The sequence below is a fragment of the Salvelinus sp. IW2-2015 genome, linkage group LG30, assembly GCF_002910315.2.
Source record: "Salvelinus sp. IW2-2015 linkage group LG30, ASM291031v2, whole genome shotgun sequence".
Lineage (NCBI taxonomy): Eukaryota > Metazoa > Chordata > Actinopteri > Salmoniformes > Salmonidae > Salvelinus > Salvelinus sp. IW2-2015.
Window position 1 is genome coordinate 4,822,260 of NC_036869.1, and position 15,710 is coordinate 4,837,969.

The following is a 15,710-nucleotide window of genomic DNA, read 5'->3' on the forward strand; positions in this document are numbered from 1 at the left end:
ACCAGAACAGTACCAGAGAAAAGGAAGCTGGCTACACCAGAACAGTACCAGAGAAAAGGAAGCTGGCTACACCAGAACAGTACCAGAGAAAAGGAGCGCCACATCAGTCAGAGTGCTGTCTGCTGGTAGAATGCTTGTTTTGGGAATTCTCATCCCAGTGGACAACATTAGTTTGATGCTGACCAGAAATTACAATAAGAAGCATTTTATTGTTTGATCTGTTTTTACAAAACGCGTTTTATATTTTTTTCCTGTGTGAAAAAACGAAGAATTCTGCGTTAAGGCGTCCCCTAAGTTTAACTTGCTAGTCATCTATGTCAGTAGCTGAGTTAAGGTCACAGGGCATCATATTGTGTTAGCTTTCTGCAGTGTTAGAGAAGTCAAAGCCCTTTGGATGAGTAATCTGTACAGCTGCCACTGTAGCTTGACTTCCTTGTGTTTTTTCTCCTCTCTGTTGTAGGCCTGTCTGCTCCTCCCCTATCTTCTCCGAGCAGAGCAGGCAGGCTCCCAGACTCCACACAGACAGTGTACACAGTACTGTTCTTCCTTCAGAGAAGCATGCGTCAAAACTTTCTTAATTTGCACAATGTCTCTCATTCACATTTGCTGGAAACTCACCAAAAATGACAGTCGGTATCTCCTACCTATGTATGTTTAACTTTATGAACTGGATTGCCTGTCTTTACAATTCGTTTATTTTCATTTGCGCTCGTTAGCATATTTAGCAAGCAGCCTCCAATAGAAATTTGCTATTACTTGTGATAATTTTGTTAGCATTCTGGTAATGGGCGTCCAAATGTGCTTTTTTTTGCCTTATCTTGCCGCTCCCTTTTGTACTAAGTCCCAGTGTGAGAGAAGGACAGTATGAGGTCATGAAGTCTGGGTAGAGCCTAACACACACACACACTGTGCACCCCTCAGTATTCCTATTTCAGATCAAATACCTCTTCCCACCATGTGTGTGTCACTAGGAAGTGTTTGCATGAGAGCTAAAGGGGAGGAGACAGGTTAAAGGATTTGAGACATGGATTGTGTGCCATTGAGGGTGAATGGGAAATACAAAATATTMAATTGCCTATGAACAGAGTATGGTAGTAGTAGGTGCCAGGCACACCAGTTTGTGTCAAGAACTGCAACGCTGCTGGGTTTCTCACGCTAAACAGTTTCCCTTGTGCATCAAGAATGGTCCACCACCCAAAGAACATCTAGCCAACTTGACACAACTGTGGGAAGCATTGGAGCCAACATGGGCCAGCATCCATGTGGAATGCTTTTGACACCTTGTAGAGTCTATYCCCTGACGAATTGAGACTGTTCTGAGGGAAAAAGGGGGTGCATCACAATATTAGGAAGGTGTTCTTAATGTTTTGTACACTCAGTGTATATACTGTATGCTAGTTCCTGAATTGTAAAACATTATTGGGGTACAATATACCTATTCCTTTTGTTTATGTGGACTGTGCTGTATGCTAGCTCTGTGACCTGAGTGTAAAAACACAATTGGACCACAACACCCCTATTCCCTAAGCGTCTGTGTTCTAAGCAGGGGCATATTAACTCTTTTCCCCCCTGTGTCACTAGGCAGTGTTTTGCGCTGTGTTGTAGCTGAACTGTAAACAGTATTCAATCTCTGTGACTATAAAAACACCTAAATCCCTATTCCCTTCTGTGTTTTATCTAAACAGTGACATGTTGCTCTAATCTCCAGGTATGAACTGCGTATTCGCTACCTTCCAAAAGGATTCCTGCACCACTTCAGTGAAGATAAACCCACACTCAACTACTTCTACCAGCAGGTGACACACACATAGACGTGAATGCCTGCATGCACACACACACACCAACACATCATCCATGGGAGTTGAGTAACAGAGACAGCCTGGTTTGTTACAGGCCATTGACCAGGGGAGACTCATTTTCTAAACATACTTAGCTAAGCCTATTTATTCAACAACACTGTAACCAGAGGCGGAGGCATATGGCACTTCTGACAGGTGTGTGTGTGTGTGTGTGTGTGTGTGTGTGTGTGTGTGTGTGTGTGTGTGTGTGTGTGTTGTGTGTGTGTGTGTGTTGTGTGTGGTGTGTGCTGTGTTGGTGTTGTGTGTGTGTGTGGTGTGTGTGTGTGTAAGGCATGCGTGCCTGCATCACATATGAGGGACCCAAGTGTTACTTGTGTATGGGTGAAATATAGTGAGGTATTAGGCGCGTAACACAACGGTTTAGCCGTCGCCAAGGCTGTAGATGCAGAGAGGTGAACTGGGTCAGTGGGTCTCAGGCAGGGCCTTCTGGTCTGGTGATGAGGAACGGCCGCTCCCTCTCTTCCGATCCTGACGGGGTGAAAGAGGCCGTCTTGACAGCAGGGAACACATTTGGGCTCATCTTGTGTCACTTTTACGCTCATATTTTCGAAATCCAGCTGAGAGGAAAATTGATGGAAGGTACAAATGTCCCTGTTTGAAAAGGGTATCATGGAGCGTGAAGTTGTGCTTGTGTTCCGAATTTTGGCTGGATAGAACAACACTTTCATGAACCAAGGTTTTTTTTTTCCAATGCCTATGATCTAAAAGGACAGAACTCAAATGTCTCTATGGGTGTAGAATACAAAGAACCGCCACTCAACATGACTAAACAAGATATTTCAGAGAGACATAATAGCCCATGAAACAGGTCTAGCTCCCTTAATGTCGCTCAGAAGCACACACTCATTTGTCTCATGAAATGTCTCTCTCTGTGTCCGTCTGCCAGTGTTTGTTGTGCTGTCACTGCAGCGTGCACCCACCCAGGGTTATCAACCACCCAGGCTTATCAACCAAGCCCACCACCCACTACTATGGGCTGTTGTAAGGGGGATTTAATGTCTCTCTCTTCTCTCTCTCTCTCTCTTTCTTCTCCCCCCACGGCCTCCCTCTTTCTCTCCTTGTCTTCTTTCTGTCTTTCCTCTCTCTCTCCTTCTTGTGTCTCTCTGTGTGTCTCTCTTTGTGTGTCTGTCTCTCTCTCTCTCTGTTGTGTGCTCTCTCTCCTCTCTCTCTTCTCTCTCTCTCTCCTCTTCTCCTCTCTCTCTGTTCTCTCTTTCTCTCTCTCGTCTCGTGTGTGTGTGTGTGCTCGTCTCTCTCTCTGTGTCTCTCTTGTCTCTCTGTGCTCTCTCGTCTCTCTCTCTCTCTCTCCTCTCTCTCTCTCTTCTCTCTCTCTCTTCTCTCTCTCTCTCTCTCTACTTCTTCCTCCTTCTTCTCGCCAAGGAGGTGCTGGGTTCAATGTTTGTAAAAGGGCTGTATATCAGTAAGGTCCCCTGTGTTCTACCCCTCAGTCTGAAAGTCAGTTCATGTGTTGCTCTGTGTAAGGCCTCCATGCTCCCATGCTAAAACATGTATTTTGGTTTGTCTTACAGGTGAAAAATGACTACATGGTAGAGATAGCCGACCAGGTCGAGCAAGACATTGCACTTAAGTTGGGATGCCTTGAAATCAGGTCAGTTCAGGTATCCAAGAGTGGTCAAATGTTCTATTCTCTTTCATGAACAGTAGCTAGCTGCCTTGTTGTATTTCACACTAACCAAGACATGTTTCCTTTACAGGAGATTCTTCCGGGAGATGCGAGGAAATGCCCTGGACAAGAAATCTAACTATGAACTATTAGAGTAAGTCCCCGTTGGCTTGATTCTCGTATGTTAATAGCTTGGGTTTCTACTGCTCACTGTAAGAATCAACTATTCAGTCAATATTGTACGTCTTTGTTGATCTTTTACCAAGAAACTCAATGTGTAAGAGCAATTCCTGTTAAGGTGATAAAATACATTAATTTATGATAGCTAAAATATCCCATAACCTCAATASACAGAATTATCTTGAAATGGACTATGATCACATAGGTTAACCTAGTGTAGGTTAACGTACATGGTGAAAAACCCCTGCAGAGTCTGCCGTCGAACACACTTTTCCGAGGTGCGCTATTTGATAAAGGTCAGGGGTTCACGTTAACGATGCGTCCAATTAGTGATTTTCTCATATGCTCAGGCCTCCACACTCTCTAGAGGCCCTCTAATTACTAACGATCACTCTCGTCTCTCCGTATTGATTGAAATGCAGAGTTTGCTTTTCATACATATTTCGCCTGATGGATGAAGAGGGGAGAGGAAGAGGGAGTCCTCACACTGTAACTAAATTACCAGGAATCCCTTTGGTATTACTCTCCTGTTTACCATCAACATACCTTCTCTAACCCAGAGGGTTGGGTCCTTTACTTTGGTATTACTCTCCTGTTTACCATCAACATACCTTCTCTAACCCAGAGGGTTGGGTCCTGTACTTTGGTATTTCTCTCCTGTTTACCATCAACATACCTTCTCTAACCCAGAGGGTTGGGTCCTGTACTTTGGTATTCCAGCCCAGTATTTCCCCTATATTCATGCCCGCCGCTGCTAAATCGTTGCCACCACGCCCATTTAAAAAATATATATCAATATTTCTGCCGAGACGCGCTTTTAAGATTGACAATTTGAGTCTTTTGGGGGTTTTCAATGAGGTAAATGCAGAAGGGCAACCCCATGCTTCAGCCTACAGGTTGTAATGCTTTCGAAGAGTAAATACTGTTTCAGATGGTGATAATACCATTTTCATTTCATTTGGAGTAGAATGTGCTTACATTTTTGGGGGGAAAAACACTACCAGCACATTGGTATTCTGAGCCCATTGGTATTCCAAGCGTCATTCCGTTCTTGTTAGCCAGTCCACAACACGATCCCTGTTGGCTGGTCTAATTCTCCCTGCTGTCCGGGAACGTCCGTGTTCTGCCTCCTTTCCCAGGGYAGAATCTCACACCTTTCTTCTGCAGGGAAAATGTATGGCTTCATCCAAAATGGCACCCTGTTCCTTACGTAGTGCACTATATAGCCCTATTGGGCCCTGGTCAAACCCTGTGCACTATATAGGGTGCCATTTGGGACGCAGACAATGTCCTCCTCTGCTGGCTCCAAGGATATGCTAAGTTAAGGGGTTGAGTAATTCGACCGGGTCTGCAGCAGGCTGTAAGGCAGGGCACTGCAGGCWGAGAAACATGCCTAACCGGAGGTTGATCAGCCTTGCCCAAGCCGTGGTGTAGGGTAAAGTTTCCCCTACACGCTGGTCTTGGATAAGTTCAGCATTTTCCCCACTAATGGTTAAGGTTAGGATTGGGGGAGAGGAAGCTGATCCTAGATCTGTACCTAGGGAAAACTTCACCACGCAGCCCAAGGCGTATTGGATCCTCCATATTGGATGTGGATACATAACGATGCAATGGTCTGTTTATCATTGATGCATACGGTTAAAACTGTTGCTGTTGGGTTACTGTGCGAAACTAATGATACAGTCACATATCAGGATATTATTTTTGATGATATCGCAATATATATATATATATTTTTACAATATTGCAATATTATGTTTGTGCTAGTTGGCTGTACCTGCACCAAAACTGCAGTATTTTTCCTTCATAGCTTGTTCTCCATCTTCTTTTTTAATAGTAAGCCAATTTGTTTTCAGCACTTTTATTTCCATGACTGATCCAGACTCTCTTGTCCTTCTGCAGCAGACATACAGTATATAGTGAGCAATATGTTTGAAACATTGAATTGCAATAAAATCGCAGTATCGAATGGCAATAGATATAGAATTGTGAGTATCGCAATACATATCATATTGGCACCTACTCTAAATATTGTGATATTGTATCATGAGGTCCCTGCCAATTCCCAGCACTAGTGCAAACCGTTACTGAGTAACTGTGGAAGAAATATTAGCTCTGCTGCTCCCCCTCCATGTTGATGACCGTACGTTCTCTCATAGTAGGCTACTAAATCACAAGATGTTTCTGTATGCTTCAGATGTAATGCCACTTATATCATCCTTATGCGTAGCTTTTTGGAACAAGGTTATTGTGATATGCAACCAGGTTTTATTAAGCATGATATGAAACAAGGGAGAGACCACACACATGTGTTAATTTGACTGTTCTGTAGCCTACTGCTAGTGCTCTGGCTAGTGCTAACTGGACCTTGCCCAACCAATGATGTCCAGCATTAGCTGCTGCTGTGCTGAGCTCAGACCCATAGAGAAAGCAGGGGCTTGTTTGAGGCACAAAAGTGAAGTGTCCTAATGAATAGCCAGCACTCTCTTTCTTCTGCCTCGTCTCTCTCTCTCTCTCTCTCTCTGCTCTCTCTCTCTCTCTCTCTCTCTCTCTCTCTCTCTCTCTCTCTCTCTCTCTCTCTCTCTCTCTCTCTCTCTCTCTCTCTCTCTCTCTCTCTCTCTCTCTCTCTCTCTCTCTCTCTCTCTCTCTCTCTCTCTCTCTCTCTCTCTCTCTCTCTCTCTCTCTCTCTCTCTCTCTCTCTCTCTCTCTCTCTCTCTCTCTCTCTCTCCTCTCTCTCTCTGCCCTCTCCTCTCTCCTCTGCCCCTCTCTCTCTCTGCCCTCTCTCTCTCTGCCTCTCTCTCTGCCTCCTCTCTCCTTTCTCTGCTCGCTCTTCTCTCTCTTTCACACTCTCCCCTCTGCTTTGTGGATAATGGTGCTGGGGCTCAGTGCGCTGGCTAGAGTTAGTTCCAGGTCAGTCTGTCCACTTGCCCAAAGACACAGAGCCCAGCAGTGAGGGAGGGAGGGAGGGCGTTAGGGGCAATCCAATCAAAAAGCACTTCAGATCTGGGTGACTGACGGCTAGTGAGGTGACAGACATGGAGGGGGGGGTGTAGCTTGGATAACTTTTTTGGGGTACAATTGTATTTGATCTTTTATAGACAATACAAAACATACACATACAAACGACAACATCGTACAAACTTCAACTACATCACACCTGCCCAGACCCACTAGCACACACCCCCATCTTCAGCATCACTTTCCTCCACATGGACTGAAACTGCACCATTTTGTTTCTCTCCGTAGCCCACACACTTTCAATATTTAAATAATAAATAATTTGAGTTTTTCCATTGTGTTAATGCTTGGATTACTGTCGGGCCAGGGAGACAGACAGGAGAGGGGATTTTCTGAGCCTGGGGGAAGTCATTATGTTGTGTTTCAGCACTGCTAATACTACAGAGTGTGTTTCCTCTTGATTTAACATAGCTAAGTTAAGGCATTATAGATCCATAGCATCTGTTTGTGCCATCGTGCCAACTCCTTGTCACTCATTGTCATGGCATACAGATCCTTAAATGCACCTAGATCCTCACTGACATGCACAGACGGACAGTAGCATTGCTCTGCTACCAGAAAAGCTTCACACTATTGCCAAGGCAGCATCAATTTTATGTCAGGTTTTGTGGCACCGGCCTTATAAATGACGTGGATTGATTCTGGTTAATGGCCAGCCGGATGTAAGTGGCTTTCGGAGCGCCTCTGGTTTTAACAAGCTATCTTTTAATAGAGACCAAATGATGAAATGATTGTGTGGAATGAATGAGGTTATAGGCTTTAAACATTATGCTGTCTTTTCTCCTCTACGATATGAGTGCTCTCTTTCCTTCTTTCTCTGAAGTCTTCTTTTCTGCTACTGTCTCTCTGTCTCTCTCTCTCAATTACATTTTTCAATTTCATTTTCAGGCCTATAGTGGCATGGGAAGCATGTTTACATTGCCAAAGCAATTGAAATAGATAATAAACAAAAGTGATGTAAACAATAAATATTAACAGTAAACATTACACTCACAAGTTCCAAAAGAATAAAGACATTTCAAATGTCATATTATGTGCAAATAGTTAAAGTACAAAAGGGAAAATAAATAAACATAATATGGGTTGTATTTATTTATTTATTTATTTAAAATGGTGTTTGTTCTTCACTGGTTGCCCTAATCTTGTGGCAACAGGTCACAAATCTTGCTGCTGTGATATTTCACGCTGTGGTATTTCACCCAGTAGATATGGGAGTTTATCAAAATTGGGTTTGTTTTCAAATTCTTTGTGGATCTGTGTAATCTGAGAGAAATATGTCTCTCTAATATGGTCATACATTTGGCAGTAGGTTAGGAAGTGCAGCTCAGTTTCCACCTCATTTTGTGGGCAGTGTGCACATAGCCTGTCTTCTCTTGAAAGCCAGGTCTGCCAATGGCTGCCTTTCTCAATAGCAAGGCTATGCTCTGTGTTGCTGTTGACGCAACCTTGGGAAAATCCTCTCTCTCGCTCTCTCTTTTTCTCTCTCTTTGGTCCACACATTTGGTTTCCTCCTCACTGTACACTGACCAATCAGTTATGTTGTGTGGTAAACTTCAGAGAAGTTCTACTAATGGCCCTGAGTAAATGGATGTGTTTCTCTCCTTTCCCTGGTAGATTGGTATCAGAGAGGTGAAATTCCATCAAGGGACTGTTTTGAGGAGTTGAGGCTAGACATTTTGCATTCTCATTTTGGCAATGGTAAAAACTATTTTTAGATATATATATTTGACTGTATTTCACTTTATTCAGACAGAGATTGTAGGGAATGAGAGAGTAGACATAGTGAGGGATGAAGATGCAGAATAGCGGTGGGGCCAGGATTCGTACCCATGCTGGGGTGGTGTTTGTGTTGTCTGCTAGACCAGCCTCAGGCACTAAACTGACATTGTCCTTTGTCCTCTCCTCTTTTTATTTCTTCCTTACAGAAAAGATGTGGGCTTAAGAAGATTCTTCCCCAAGAGTTTACTGGATTCAGTCAAGGTGAGATGATGCTTCACAAAAAATCTGTTCATTCTTTCAGTGCCATCGATGAGAATATATCCTCAAGGACCAGTCAGTCTCCAATGCATTCTCAGAGAGAGCAGCGACCACCGCTTCATATGAATGTAGCATGCACTTTGACGATTCCGTATTTCCTTTTTGCCCTCTGAAGTGTCTTCTAGCTGTGTGTGTGGATCTCTTGGTTCTGGGGCCTTTGTTCCAGCCTGGGACAGGCAGAGTTGGCCTAGTTCTAGGCTAGTATTCCTCGTACATACAGGCCTGTGGGGGAAAGAGCCCCAGCTGAATCAAACCCACTCATTTGTCGACTCTTCGCATCACAACAGCGCCAGACATTCACAGGGATAAACAGTGTGGAAATGATCCCATTTACTGTTCTATATACTGTACTATATAAGACAGCTTTTTTAGTTTTTGGCCTGAAGCCAGTCTCACACATCACATCACACACACACACACACACACACACACACACACACACACACACACACACACACACACACACACACACACACACACACACACACACACACACACACACACACACACACACACCACACAGACCACACAGACACACACAACACACACAGAGAGAGAGACAGTCTACCAGGAAAACCCACCATCAAGGCTCTGTTAAATATGCTAAACTCTGCCAGCCGTGCAAGGAGTTTAGCATATTTAAAACAGAGCCTTGATGGTGGGTTTTCCTGGTAGTCTCTGTCTCTCTGCGTGTGTGTGTGTCTCAGCCGCCAGCCATGTGTGTGATGTGATGGATTTATGGCACGTGCGTGGGTGTACAGAGCTGCGGGGGTGCCACAATGGGGCGGCGTGAACGTGGGGCCCAGTGCCCCGGGGAAGGGTGCATTGGAGTCGGTGAAAGAGAGGTGGACAGATGCTCTGCCTGGAGGTGTGGGTGGTGCCTAACCCCATAGCCCCACATGTCACTGCTAAACCCACTTCATCCCCCCACTGAAGGGGGGAGGCTATTTCTGGGGAGGTACCCCCTTCTGTCAGGCTCCAGTGCCTCAGAGTTACCCTCCCCTCTCCCATTCCAGTCACAGCTCCCCTTGGAAACATGAAATCACATCTTCGTAGCCAGGCACCTGTTTGAAAACACACCCTAACCATCCATCCATCCTTCCCTCCCTCCATCCGCCTTCCATCCCCTCCAGACATCCTTCCCTCCCCTCCATCCATCCATCCTCCATCCAACCCCCCCATGTGTGTGTGTGTAAAACCATAATCCTTCTGGAAATGACTCTCCCCTACGTCACAATGACATGGTGAACAGATGAAGCTTTCAGCGATGAACTGAAGCCAAACGCACGCGCACACACCCACTCTGACACACATACACACTCCAGACTCCCCCGCACACACACACTGTTTTGATGAACAGAAATATGTTAACACAGTTATTCTCGCTCCTATCCACTCCACTGGACAGAGAACATTACCTGGCAGATGGCTGAGGTCGGAATATAACTCACTGCAAGCGTAATCAAATTAGGCAATAAAATAAATTATTGATTACACAGAGGTTCACATTTACATAATTACCATCGCCAGGTTTACAGCAGAATATTTCCATTTAGAGAGATGGTGACAGGCTCTGCTGGAAAAAGTGGAGGGAAACGTGAGTTTAATTTGGTTTGGCACCAGAGTCAACAAWTGTGTATCCCAAATAGCACCCTGTTATCTCTAAAGTGCACTACTTTTTACAATGGACACTGGTCAAAAGTAGTGCACTATATAGGACACAGGTGTCAAACTCCATGGAACGAGTTTGTCATCTATGATATAGGGAAGAGGGTGCCATTTGGGATGAATCCAGTGTCAGAGGACGTCTTGTAAGTGCTTTAGAATGATGTACTTGTGTGGACATTTCCAACCTGTTTTAAATCCAATTTTAATGGATAACTCCACCTGATGGGTTGACTTTATGCTGGAACATAAATCCACTTTTTAATAGTGAATATTCTGATCATTGTCAGGTCAAAACATGAGATCTGTTACAACTACAGTACTATAAGTTGTCTTTATGCTGTCAATGTCTTTCAAAGTACTACTTTGTATATACCGGGGGAAACGTGCCATTAGTTTGCCTGTGCCAACATTAAAACACATCATCAAGGGTAGTCAAATGGCATAGAATAAATACAGATTCAGAAAGATTCATCTATACACATCAGTACACTACTGTACTGTAGCAACTGTAGGCCAGCTCACTGGCCCTACTCAGCTGGGAGGGCCCTCCCTCCCTGCCAGGGTTCTTAGGGGAGATGGAGAGATACTCTGAGCTCAGCTTCCTCTCAGGAAGGGTGGAGGGGACAAGCTCTGTGATTACTCTACATGTTACTATTATGTTCTACAGTAACTAAGACCTCCAGATAGGATCAGGGGATCCATTCCTAGAATTCCGGTGTTTTCCGACCCCCACCCCCTGTCCTTTAAGTGGAGTCTAAAATGCTGCATTTATAAGTCGTTGATTTTAAAAGCCAGTATGCAGACTAATAGGATAGACAGCTGTTAGCAAGTCCTTGATGAATTAGCCTAACTCTGCAGGGAGTTGATTTACATTACATAATTGCAGTGGCATTTTTAATTAGAAGGTGTGTGTGTGTGTGTTCCAGTCAGTGTGTGTGTGTTCCAGTCAGTGTGTGTGTGTTCCAGTCAGTGTGTGTGTGTTCCAGTCTGTGTGTGTGTGTGTGTGTGTGTGTGTGTGTGTGTGTGTGTGTGTGTGTGTGTGTGTGTGTGTGTGTGTGTGTGTGTGTGTGTGTGTGTGTGTGTGTGTGTGTGTGTGTGTGTGTGTGTGTGTGCTCCAGTCAGTGTGTAGTAATGGTGTCAACATCAGCTGTCATTAAAGCACGATGTCTCATGCATTTTTAATGGAGTTTAAACTCACTGGCCGTGTAATGGACGACAGGGTCACTATTGACCCGGTCAAATTGATCAGGCCAACAGCTCCGCTAGTCTCTAAACTGGTTGAACTATGAACTGGTCTGTCTCACTCACTCGTGTGTACTAAATGGCACCCTATTCCCTTCACCCATTGGGCTCTGGTCAAAGTAAGGGGCACTATATAGGGAATAGGGTGCAATTTGGGACACACACCCCCCAGTCCCCTGCTATGACCCTAATTGGCATGACACTCAATATATATTCTCCAATCAATATGGTTATCAATATCATTCACTTCTTTCTCACAGAGGTACAGTGTATTAAAGTGATGGACAGCTTTTTTTAAAGGGGCGTTCTGGGATTCTGAAGGGGTAAGACAGTTCAACTAAGTTCAGTCATGTTATATACTTTAAGAATCAATGGCTATATATCATTACTTTAAAACCCCTTCAAATGGATGTACTAATCCCAGATTGCCCATTTAGAGCAGTCAGAGAAATGAACTAGAGCATTGCTTTCCTTTAGCGGTAGTCTGTGCTTTAAGCAAGCTCCTCTTGTTCAATGACAAGCCAAACATCATGTAGGCTATGGAATCAAAACAATAGAAAGGGAAAGGAGGATACCTAGTCAGTTGTCCAACTGAAATGTGTCTTCCGCATTTAACCCAACCCCTCTGAATCAGAGAGGMGSGMSGGGCTGCCTTAATCAACATCCATGTCTTTGGTGCCCGGGGAACAGGGGGTTAACTGCCTTGTTCAGGGGCAGACAACAGAAGAGCTGCCTACTGTCCTTCACCCGTGCTAACTTTCCTTGTCTTTCATGTGTTTCACACTTGCTCTGTTTGACACTATTAATGTGACTTGGTGTATCAGTGCCCCGTTCTCTATGCCCTGGCAAACTTAACCAGGGCCATGTTTGTGTCCCAAATGGCACCCTATTCCCAACATAGTGCACCACTTCTGACCACGTCCAAAGGTAATACACTGTATAAGGAATAGGGTGCCATGTGGGACACGTGGGTCTGCCTGTCTAGTAACTACCCTCTCCCTCTCTGCCAGGCCAAAACCCTGCGGAAGCTGATTCAGCAGACGTTCAAACAGTTTGCCAACATGAATGATGACCAGAGCATCCTCAAGTTCCTGGAGATTCTGGCGCCCGTCTACAGATATGATAAGGAGTGTTTTAAATGTGCTCTCGGGGTAGGCTGAATTTCACTTGATTGGGTTTCAAATAAAACATATAGCGTCAAGATGGGCATTTTAAGAATCCCAGAGAATGACTCGTACTGAACACGACTGAACTCGTACTGAACACGACTGAACTCGTACTGAACACGACTGAACTCGTACTGAACACGACTGAACTCGTACTTGAACGACGATGAATCGTACTGAACACGACTGAACTCGTACTGAACACGACTGAACTCGTACTGAACACGACTGAATGCGTTGTACTTGTTTTCTCAGCAATTCTTTGGTAGTTAGGTGTGTTTTTCTTAGACAGTGGAGTAATGCCTGGGATATTATGGTTGTATTTGGGTGGGTCTTGTCTGCATCTCTGTAGCTTAAATAAAAAATGACCAGCGTCATAGTGCCCCCTACTGGCCATAAGGAAAACAACAGTTGTTGTTTTTTGTTTCCCAGCAATGACAAGAGATGGTAACAATTAATCTAGCATTCCCTCAGATCTACTTCAAACAGTTCAAATGATGTAGCAGATGTGTTTTCATGGTTATGAGTTGGCACTTTGAATTCGACAGATTGAACTCTCAACTTAAATGTCATTGTGTGTGCGTTGCTCTTTTCCTCTTGTTGATTTGTGACTGAACTGAAGACATTTCTCAAGTCTTCTTTTTGTTTTTCTCTCCGTCTTCCTTTCCTCCTGACAGTTGAGCTGGGTCATCCAAGTAGAGCTAGCCATTGGACCTGAGGAGGGCATTAGCTACCTTACAGACAAGGGTTCGACTGTGAGTCGGAAATGTTCATTTCAATATGTATTGTGTTGTGTATCCTTGTCCTGCATCTCCACACAAACAAGCACAGCCATTACAGTTGCACAACTTATAGTTTTGACTGAAACCAAAGACGTCAAACTGAAGATATTTAGGACATGGTGTGGTTTTCCTCGAAGAACAGCTGTCCAAACACTACTTGTAACCTAGGAGCTGGTCCCTCTTCCATCTCTTCACTATACAATATCTATCTGCCATGAAATATTGACATGAATGAACTGGGATTTTCAAAGAGTATTCCTGATCATTTTCATGTTGTCCTCAGGGGCTGAGGTAATGAAACACATGTGTGTGTGTACTACTTCTCTGTCTGCCAAGAGGATTATTATTAGTATTGTTGTTTACTACTCTGTCTGCCCGGGCCATAGATGTTAGTATAGTATTGTGTTACTACTTTGTCTGCCATAGAGGATTATTATAGTATTGTGTTACTACTCTGTCTGCCATAGAGGATTATATTGTATTGGGTTACTACTCTGCCTGTCAGTCAGCGGTAGCGCAGAGCACATGTCCCAAATGGCACCCTATTTAGTGTACTACTTTTGACCAGAGCCATATGCGCCCTAGACCAAAGTAGTGCCATAAAGGGAATAGGGTGCCATCTTGGACGCACGCCAGGAGTAAGATGTGGCGGGTGTAAAGTGAGGAACACAGTCACAGTGCTATACTGTAGTCATCTGTTCACTGTGGTATTACTGTTGTTATGAATCAAGCACAGGAAGGAGTAATGTCAGTGATCATGGATATTGTCTGTGGTTTAGTGAGCCTGTGTTTCTGAATGCATGTGTGTCTGTAGTGTGTGTGTGTGTGTGTGTGTGTGTGTGTGTGTGTGTGTGTGTGTGTGTGTGTGTGTGTGTGTGGTGTCTGCAGTGTGTGTGTTGTGTGTGTGTGTGTCTGCAGTGTGTGTGGGTGTATGTCTGCAGTGTGTGTGGGTGTATGTCTGCAGTGTGTGTGTCTGCAGTCTGCAGTGTGTACATGTCTGCAGTGTTGTGTGGTGTCTGCAGTGTGTGTGTGCGCCTCTGCAGTGGGGTGGTGTGGTTCTGCATTGGTGTGGTGTGTCTGCAGTGGTGTGTGTGTCTGCAGTGGGTGTGTGTGTGTGTGTGTGGGTGTATGTGTCTGCAGTGTGTGTGGTGTGGTATACGTGTCTGCAGTGTACGTGTCTGCAGTGTGTATGTGTGTGTCTCTGCAGTGTGTGTGTCGCAGTATGTGGTGTGTCTGCAGTATGTGTGTGTGTCTGCAGTGTGTTTGTGTGTCTGCAGTGTGTTTGTGTGGTGTGTGTGTCTGCAGTGGGTGTGTGTGTCTGCAGTGTGTGTGGTGTCTGCAGTGGTTGTGTGGTGTGCGTGTCTGCAGTGTGTGTGTGGGTGTATGTGTCTGCTGTGTGTGTGTGGTGTGTGTGTGTGTGTGTGTGTGTGTGTGTGTGTGTGTGTGGTGTGTGTGTGTGTGTGTGTGTGTGTGTGTGTGTGTGTGTGTGTGTGTGTGTGTGTGTGCACGTGTTCTGGCAGTGTGTGTGTCTGCAGTGTGTGTGTCTGCAGTGTGTGTGTGTCTGCAGTGTGTGTCTGCAGTGTGTTTGTGTGTCTGCTATTGTGCAGTGTGTCTGCAGTGTGTGTGTGTGTGTGTGTGTGTGTGTGTGTGTGTGTGGTGTGTGTGTGGTGGTGTGTGTGTGTGTGTGTGTGTGTCTGCAGTGTGTCTGCAGTGTGTCTGCAGTGTGTCTGCAGTGTATGTGTGTGTGTGTCTGCAGTGTGTGTTTGTGTGTCTGCAGTGGTGTGTGTGGGTGTATGTCTGCAGTGTGTGTGTCTGCAGTCTGGCAGTGTGTACATGTCTGCAGTGTGTGTGTGTCTGCGTGTGTGTGTCTGCAGTGGTGTGTGTGTGTGTGTGTGTCTGCAGTGTTGTGTGCGGCCTCTGCAGTGTGTGTTTGTGTGTGTCTGCAGTGTGTGTGTGTCTGCAGTGTATATGTCTGCAGTGTGTGTGTGTCTGCAGTGTTTGTGTGTCTGCAGTGTACGTCTGTGTGTGTGTCTGCAGTGTGTGTTTGGTGTCTCCTCTGTGTGTGTGTGTGTGTGTGCGTGTGCGTGTGCGTGTGCGTGTGTGTTGTGGTGTGTGTGTGTGTGTGTCCTGCAGTGTG

General features: G+C 45.0%; 1 protein-coding gene across 1 annotated transcript in view; it reads left to right on the forward strand.

Annotated features, from left to right (window-relative positions):
• LOC111955029 (focal adhesion kinase 1-like) overlaps positions 1 to 15,710 on the forward strand; it is a 107,704-nt gene that overhangs the window by 43,801 nt on the left and 48,193 nt on the right. Inside the window, 6 exon segments of the mRNA XM_070436024.1 lie at positions 1,709 to 1,796; positions 3,386 to 3,465; positions 3,572 to 3,634; positions 8,604 to 8,658; positions 12,636 to 12,776; positions 13,469 to 13,578. Of these exon segments, the coding sequence (XP_070292125.1) occupies positions 1,709 to 1,796; positions 3,386 to 3,465; positions 3,572 to 3,634; positions 8,604 to 8,658; positions 12,636 to 12,776; positions 13,469 to 13,578 (537 nt within the window).